The sequence below is a fragment of the Olea europaea genome, unplaced genomic scaffold, assembly GCF_002742605.1.
Source record: "Olea europaea var. sylvestris unplaced genomic scaffold, O_europaea_v1 scaffold1784, whole genome shotgun sequence".
Classification (NCBI taxonomy): Eukaryota; Viridiplantae; Streptophyta; class Magnoliopsida; order Lamiales; family Oleaceae; genus Olea; species Olea europaea.
The window spans coordinates 68,779-77,745 of record NW_019235575.1 but is presented as its reverse complement, the minus strand read 5'-3'; the positions used below and the strand labels follow the sequence as shown (position 1 = coordinate 77,745).

Genomic DNA, 8,967 nt, shown 5'->3' with positions numbered 1-8,967 from the left:
CTCGTATCATTACCATACAAGAAAAATGCTCTTAATAAGATATGGTCACTTTCCTTTTTCTAATTTTATTTCTCTTTCGCACACACCTTGGCTATGTAAAAAAAAAATATCACTACTGTTAAATTATTACCGCCGCACACGCCCATCAATAAATACTTTCTTTTTAAAAATATCACATACTATTTTTTGGTCATGTTGCACGATAGGTAGAGTTGGCCGCGTCGAAAGCAGTGGGAAGAAGAGGGGGCAAATAGATCTGAAATTTTCACTTTAATTTTTCAACTTGAACTTTCACTGCAAAATTGTTTTGTATCTTGTTATTTTTTTCATACATCATTACCAGCTAAATTTTTATTGTTCTTCAACGTGTAGTTGTATTAATATGTAAAGAAGACTCCTAATACATTTTGGCTTCTTCCTTTTTATCCAAACAAAATTTTAATTTTCTTTTCATAATAAAACTATTTTATTTCAAATTCAACATTGACAATCGAGTACTGTGCATAAACTTAGGTCGTGTCAATTGAAGGGAATTCTATTACGCAATTATAAAAGTGACCACTTCTGGCCTCAGATCTGGATTGTACACTATTATAGATAAGATGAGCAATCATGCCGACATATTGGACTCGAATCGATTTTTCTGAAGGAAAATTTCACTTGTACACTACATGTAACAAATCTCTTTTCGTTGAAGGAAAATTTCACTTGTACAGTAAAGCAAAGAAATCTTATATGTACTCCGCTCTTATGCCTTGTGACTTTCGGGAACGTGACCAACAAAGTATCGACAAATTCTACAAATTTTCCTTTTTTTCTTTTTTGACACGTGAAGAGCTTAAAAGGTTAAATTACTTTTTAAAGTAATTTTTATATAAAAATTATAAAACCACATGGGCCACATCTTACATATACAACCAACACAAGCCATAGTAAGAAAACAATGAATTATAGCCCCCCAGGGCACATCTTCAAGTGGTAAAAGGGGAGGGTGGAGAAATCTAGCTTTGCTTGAGGCTGCTGCGTTAAGGGTTCGAATCCTGAAATATGGATTTGGCTCTTGGGTAAGTACAAGTGTACAAGCAGCCTTCCACCCTATACCCTTGGAGGTATAACCTGTGATTTACCTCCCCCACGATGCTCCAGGACAGGAGCGGTGGGGGACCCTTAAGATTGTGGCTCAACCCTTTTTTTTTTTTTTTTTAAGAAAACAATGAATCATAACTAAGAACGGACCAATTTAGAGACGAACTCTTCAATGTTTTTATCAGAACTTCCACCTTCATCAACAGCTTCTCTAGCCAATTCCTTCCATTTGATGGCATTTTTCCTGATCTCTTCGCCTGTCTCGCCTTCCATCACTTGCTTCGTGCAAAGATAAATCGCTTCCCGGGTAACTATCCCATTCTCATCCGTCGCTGCTCGAATTCCCATCTTCCAAACATCCATAACGTATTTTGCGTTGGTGCTTTGATCTGTCCATTGAGGCATTGCCACCATTGGGACTCCCAAACTCAGTGCTTCCAATATAGAATTCCACCCACAATGTGTAATGAAACAACCGACTGACTTATGTGCCAAAACATCTAATTGAGGACACCATGACACTATTAGCCCTTTCTCATGAGTTTCTTCGGCGAGATTTTTCGGAAGTTTCGACTCTTCCGATGCTCTAACAACCCATAAAAAGTACTTATTGCTCATACTTAAGCCCCATGCCAATTCTTCCATTTGCTTCATTCCTAATTGTGCCATGCTTCCAAATGAAACATAAACTACTGATGCAGATTCTCGTTTATCGAGCCATTCCATGCAGGCGCCAGTCATTGGTTTATAGAAACTAAGACCGTATTCTCTGTCGTCATTGAGACGCTTGTCTAAATACATCGATGGTATGGTCGGTCCAATCGCTTTCACCGGTGAATACTTTGCCATCCAATCAATCACCTAAGTAGCAAGAATCTGTTAGGCTTCATTCCATGATATAAATAACTTAACTATGCATAAATAATGTGATTCTTACTACAACAACAAACTAAACCTTATTTTCAATGTAAAAAGTTCCTAATTTTGACACGAGACTAAGATTTAACAGAGGAAATCCAAAATAAAGTTCCAAGCAGTGTTACCTCTTCCTCCAACTTGTAGAAGGTATTGAAAAGTAGCCAGTCTGCTTTCTCGGTATTTTCGAATTGGTTAACAACGATGTCTTTTAGAGGAGGATATGATCCATAAACATATAAAAAGGAAGGCATATCACAGGGCTTCAATGGAGGCAATCCAGGAAGCAAAATTTCACTCTCTGAAAGTGGAAGTTTCACATCTCCTTTGTAGGCATGGTAGTTGTGAAGATATGGTTCACCTAACCCCACCACCTAATGTTGTGAGTTGATGGGAGTGAGGTTGACACAATAAGGTCTTCCCTTCCTTTGGCAGAGGCATGGTCTTTCTTCCTACCCCTTCATTATGTACACTCTACCATTATATATAAAACATGGGGGCAGCTCTCGTTTGGAATTCCCAGCAGCAGCAGAGTGTGGAGCTCTAAGTTTTCATTAAAAAGGGTGGTGGTTCTTCATTGATTTTTTCCCCTCTCTCTTTGGAAGGCAATTGGCATAACATGGGGCTGTTCCTGAGCCTAGAAAAATACCCATAAATCGAAGAAGAAGCTGCCCAAAGGAGGAAGGAAAGCTGGACAGAAATCGGCTGAAAAAGGGTTGTATTTTTCCATTCCCGTTTTTCTTGTTTTTTTGACTTGAATCTTGTTTATTGATTGTTGTTTTTGGTTGTTTGAACTCCTAGGATCCCCAACATACAGTACTGGACGGGATCAAATGATATTGTCCAATACTATGTACCAGATATGTTCGCACCTGAGTTTCAGTGAATCCCATTTGAATGACTCCACAGAAGTATTTTTGTGGGATGAAAGGTATCATTATCCACTTTCTGACCGAATCTGAAAACTTGATTTTCGGCCAATCTATTGACTTTCCGGCGAAATGGACCATGGAACCATGACCAGCAGGAGGAGGCGCACCCTGTAGTGGGGCGCGTGACCGGCGGCGGCGCGTGGCTCCGGCGAGCTTTTTTCGGGCAGTTTACTTATTTTGACGTCCTGAACGCACTGATGTCGTTTGTTTTTTGTTTCAGATTTTACAGAAAAAGTTGGACGATTTTGCCCCTACCTTGACGTCCACGGCAATTTGGTTCAGAAACTTGGTGGTATATTTACTGTTTGTCAACAGTAGTTTGGTAAGATTATTCCAAACTCTCCGTTAGGTTAGGTTTGGTATCCTTACCGGTTTATGCATGGTTATTGCTTGGTTGCTTATTTGTGAATTCTGTTAATTGATTATGAGTACTCCTACATTACTATAAGCGGTTATTATTTAATTGGTGATCAACCAATCAAGAAATACGAAATTATTTGTCTTGAATTAAAATAAACAAACAATAAGGTTCATCATTTATCCAATATAAAGGAAAAATATATCCAACCATCCTAAATATTATTTTATACAAGAAATAATAAAATAACATCACCCGAATCGAAGAAATATGGAAGAAGGTAGAAAAATAAATTTTCTTGAATGAAATCTTGATTTTGAATAGATAATCTTCAAGAATCTTGCACAATTCCCTTGATGTTGATGATCTAGCCACGATCTTCGTTTCCAAAATATGTTGAATCTATGAATTTTTAGGTCTAGGAAGGTCTCTCTATGTTCTGGATGGATTATGGTATTAATAGGATGCCCAAAAAATTATTACCAAAGTAGAATTTCAATTCGAGAAAGAAACAAAATCTCGCCTCGAAAAAGTGTTATGCGGTCGCAAAGTACAAATGGAAGCAACAACACAAATAAAACATAGCTGGTCCCAAGAGCTCTAGAGGTATAGATGCGATTGCATCTAATCAAACCTATGCGACCGCATAGGTATAATATTTTCGCACTAGACAGCTTTCAATAATTTGGTTATATCTTTCTCTCCCGATATCCAACTGAAGTGATTCAAAGTACATTGGAAAGCTAACTCAAAGAGTTACAATTCTTAAATTGATATCATTATTTCAATTCGAATGTTTGCTATGTCAAATCCTAACACTCTCGAATCTTCATTGTGAGGTTCGACACAACTTTTGAGTATTTTCACTCTATTCTGAGAACTTTGAATTTCCTCCATTTCAGCCTTTTTCTCTTGTAATATTTTTCATTTATCTTCCAATTGTATTCATTTTAAATTCTTGAAATCTTTGATCTTCAATTCATCGTTCATCTCATCTATGAATTGTTTGTAATTTAGTCCCCAAATTTCGGATTTTGCCCATTTTTCACTATTTTTTGCATTTCTTTCTCCAATTCCTCATCAAACATCGAGTTTTACTCACAAAATGTAATAATATCACACAATTTAGGTAGTATTTTATTCAAAGAACAGTAAAACATCATCTTTTAGGATCTCAAATAAGTGTAGAAACTACACTAATCAGGAAACATAAATTTTTCTTACCTTTCTTTAATATACTCCAACATCAATTAATGATTTAAATGGACGTCGTTCATATTTATCGATAACAAAGTACATTAAATAAAGATATATTAGAAAATAAAAAATCAACTATACCCTCAACAAGAAATGTTGTCTATAATTTGGGATAGACAAAAAAAGAAAGCAAATATATCTTTATGGGACAGAGGAAATATATGTAAAATTTACAAGGACTTATGCAGCAAACTTTACTTAAGTTACCTTTGATCTGCCTTCCTTTTGTGGATTCCTTTATTTTGTGTAAAATCCAAAAACAAATTCTATAAGCCATTTAGGTTTTTCATATTTAAAGATTAAACATCCTGCAACCAAACCAATTAACGTTCCACATCCGTACCCCAGAAGGACAACTTGCCAGGTAAATCCATCTAAAAAGTTATCTTCTTGTGGCAACATTGAAAGCTTCGGTTGCTCTTTTCTGTCATTTGACTCATCTCTACACATCTTTGTCAATGGGAATCCACACAATTTTGTGTTGCCAACATATGAACTATTATCAAACGTAAGTAGCTGCCCTTGCAGAGGTATCGGCCCAGCAAGATGATTGTGTGAAACGTTAAAGACTGCCAAAAATGTCAACCTTGTTAATTGCCTTGGAATTTCTCCCACCAATTGGTTTGAGCGAAGGTCTAGCGAGTCGAGTAAAGTCAAATTTTGTAGTGATGAAGGGATATAACCTGTGAAGCTGTTGTAAGATAAGTTTAAAGATCGTAGCAGCTTAAGCTTTCCTATAGAACTTGGAATCTCTCCTCCAAATTTGTTGTTGGATAGATCAATGGCTGTATAGGCTCTCAAAATTCTCACTGACGGAAACTCAACCCCTTTCCGCACTATTGAAAAAGGATCTTTGTAGTATCCTCTCTCTTCATTTTCAGTCCGATTCATCATGGCTTTGAATTGCAATAAATATTTAGTTGGTACAAGTCCAATGAACTCATTTTGGGAGAGGTCGAAAATTTGCAGCTTAGGAAAGGGAACTGTTGCCTTTGAAGCAGATATCGTACCATGGAATCTGTTGGAACTCAATACAAGAACTCGAAGGTTTGGAAGACTTTCTGTCCAAAAGGGGAATGAACCACTTATGTCATTGTTTCCAACATCTATTACTTCGAGTAGCCTACAATTAACCAAGGTATGGGGTAACGTTCCTTCAAATCGATTGCCATTTGAGTTGAAGGCCTTCAGTTTACATCCACTGTTGCTAAAGTTTCCTAAAAATTTCGAAACTGTCCCTTCCAACCTATTATTAGCCAGATAAAGATGTTCAAGGAAACTTAAACTGCAATTGAACGATGGGAAGTTGCCTGAAATATTATTGAAGGCCAGAGAAAAAACGCTCAAGCTACAAAGGTTCGAGATGGACTCTGGTAGATGCCCACTTAATAGGTTTGTATTGAGATCGAGAATCTTCAGTGGCCTCAAATTTCCAATCTCTATTGGAACTGTTCCAGTTAGATTGTTGAAGAAAAGGTTCAGCAATTCCAGTTTTGTTAGATTCCCGATTGTTGGAGGTATCGAACCTGATATCAAATTGTCTGAAAGGTCTAGGCTAATCAGATTATGCAACCTTCCTATTTCCGGTGGTATAGACCCTGAAAATGAATTATTGGACAGAAAAAGATGATTGAGATTTGTCATATAAACAATTTCAGATGGAATTTTCCCAGTAAATCTATTAGAGTGAACCCGCAATGACGTTAATTGACTCCAGTTTGAGAAAAGATAAGGTGATATACGGCCTGAAATATTATTGTAAGACACATCGAACCATGATAAATTGGTCAGATTGGTCAAGGACAAAGGCAAGGATCCCATGAGTGAATTTAGGGAAAAATCCAAGTAGGTAAGATCCGTGCATAGGCCAAGCTCAGAAGGAATAATGGAATTCAGGCGATTGAGACGGAGGTCTAGGCGTTGAAGATTCCTCAGTTTGCCTAAAGAGGATGGGATATTTCCTTGAAATGAATTGCTAAAGAGTTCAAGGATTTGCAACTTGGGCATCAAACTGAAGATATCAGGGACTGAACCAGACAAGTAGTTCTTTGCTAAGCGAAGATCTTTCAACTTCGATAGCTTAGCTAGATTTAATGACAATGGCCCTCGAAATGAATTACGGGTAAGGTTAAGATATTCAAGCTTTCCTAGATTAATGAATAATGATTCCGGGATTTGGCCACTCAAAAGGGTTTCTGACAAATCAAGATAAGTAAGGTTCCGACAATAGAGTATGAAACCAGGGAATTCAAAAATTGGATTGAAGGAGAAACTGAAGTGCGTCAAATAAGGGAAGCTCGGAACTTTAGACCATTTGGGAGATTTCAAAAAATTTAACCCAAAATCCAAGTACTCTGGCTTTTGAAGATCACTAATTTGATATGGAACTTGACTTGTGAAACTGTTGTTGTAGAAACTAATGGACCTAAGGTCTTTCAAATTCCCAATCTCAGCTGGAATGATGCCCCTAAACAAATTGTTGCTGAGGTCCAAGAATGTGAGCTTGAAAAGACTTCCTATCGCAGATGGAATCGACCCACTAAAATTGTTACAGTTGAGGTTGAGACTTGTTAGATTTGGAAATGAACCAAAGCCGAGTTGGTCAAGAGTGCCAGTGAGGTTTGCACCAGATAAGTTTATCTCAGAAATCAACCCCCCGGGGTTACACACAATGCCCTTCCATCTACAATGATCCGTGAGATTTTTGAACGCCCATGAATCGAGAGACTCATGAGATGATAAGGCGTTCTTCCATCTTACAAGAGCCTCTACTTGTGTTCTTGCAGTTCTTGAAGCAACGTTGAGTGGAAGTAAAGAGAAAAGAAGAAAATTAACTAGGAAAATTGTGAAGATATGGTTCACCTAACCCCACCACCTAATGTTGTGAGTTGATGGGAGTGAGGTTGACACAATAAGGTCTTCCCTTCCTTTGGCAGAGGCATGGTCTTTCTTCCTACCCCTTCATTATGTACACTCTACCATTATATATAAAACATGGGGGCAGCTCTCGTTTGGTATTCCCAGCAGCAGCAGAGTGTGGAGCTCTAAGTTTTCATTAAAAAGGGTGGTGGTTCTTCATTGGTTTTTCCCCTCTCTCTTTGGAAGGCAATTGGCATAACATGGGGCTGTTCCTGAGCCTAGAAAAACACCCATAAATCGAAGAAGAAGCTGCCCAAAGGAGGAAGGAAAGCTGGACAGAAATCGGCTGAAAAAGGGTTGTATTTTTCCATTCCCGTTTTTCTTGTTTTTTTGCCTTGAATCTTGTTTGTTGATTGTTGTTTTGGTTGTTTGAACTCCTAGGATCCCCAACAGTAGTATATATGATCCACAGCACAAGACTGAGTGAAAAACGCGGCGCCAAGCAATCCGAGTTTCTTGGCTAAATCAAGACCCCACGGAAGAAATGCGTTGTAAATTATACAATCAACAGGGCAGCCTGAGCTTTTAAGCCTTTCGATAAGTTCTTCCAATGTTTCGGTCCCAACTTGTCGAAAACGAGATGAATATTCTTCTGCGTTCTCTCCTTTAAATCCTACTTCATCGTATCCATCGGAAATTGTTTCGACAGAAACAGTAACTGAAGATTGTTGCATAGTCTTGAATAAATATTTTGTTGTAGCTAGTGTGATTTTGATTCCTTTATGCCCCAAACGCTTAGCAAATTGGAGCATAGGATTTATGTGACCTTGGAGAGGAAATGGCAAGATTAAGCAATGAGCTTTGCATTCTTCTTCTCCTTTGATGAATCCAACTGTTTCCAGGAAGATACACAGGAGAGAAAAGTCTTGTAGTACTGCAGAAAGAATGGACAGGTCCCGACACCTACTAGAAGACTTAGAAGCCAAGAAGATTAGTGGAAAATAATGGAATATGAAAGGGAAACTGCATTGTTTATTTATAGACCGTGATACATCCAATGGGGTCGTGAAACGTATTTATGTAGCCAACCTTAAATTTACTAATATATAACCTAGTTTTTTTATTTTATTTTTATTTTCATAGCACAAGACTATACTACTCAAACTGCATTGTATACTCATCCAGGGGCGGACGCAGACATTTTAGACTAGGGGGTCAGTAACGAACTTTTAAAAAAGTGATGAAAAAATTAAAATAAGATATATCTTATTACAATTGCTCTCTACGTGTTCTCATACTTTGATAACGTTCAATAATTACATCATTTTCAATCTTATCAAAAACATCTTTCTCAATATATGCAATCAAACTATCATTCAACCATTGATCTTCAATTCGATTGCGCAGACAATTTTTGACGTAAGTCATCGCAGAAAATGCTTTCTCGGCTGTAGCAGTAGCCACGAGAAGAACTAAGGTTAGTGTCACAAGTTTGTAGACTAATGGATACACTTCATATTTATTCTTCACAACCAACTTCTGTGCAAGATCGCTAATACA

At 37.6% G+C, this 8,967-nt stretch overlaps 2 protein-coding genes across 2 annotated transcripts in view; both read right to left on the bottom strand.

Annotated features, from left to right (window-relative positions):
* Positions 1–787: 787 nt before the first annotated feature.
* The window catches only part of LOC111378209 (UDP-glycosyltransferase 74E2-like), a 12,683-nt gene continuing 4,503 nt past the window's right edge, over positions 788–8,967 (bottom strand). The window contains exons 2-5 of the mRNA XM_023001377.1: positions 7,865–8,284; positions 2,130–2,344; positions 1,220–1,947; positions 788–949 (exon numbers count right to left, since the gene is read on the bottom strand). Of these exons, the coding sequence (XP_022857145.1) occupies positions 1,225–1,947; positions 2,130–2,344; positions 7,865–8,284 (1,358 nt within the window). The 3' untranslated portion in view covers positions 788–949; positions 1,220–1,224. The remainder of the gene's footprint in view (positions 950–1,219; positions 1,948–2,129; positions 2,345–7,864; positions 8,285–8,967) is intronic.
* Positions 4,632–7,845, bottom strand: LOC111378207 (receptor-like protein 12). Its single transcript, XM_023001375.1, has one exon. The coding sequence runs from the start codon at positions 6,553–6,555 to the stop codon at positions 4,786–4,788; it is 1,770 nt and encodes a 589-aa protein (XP_022857143.1). The 5' UTR covers positions 6,556–7,845; the 3' UTR covers positions 4,632–4,785.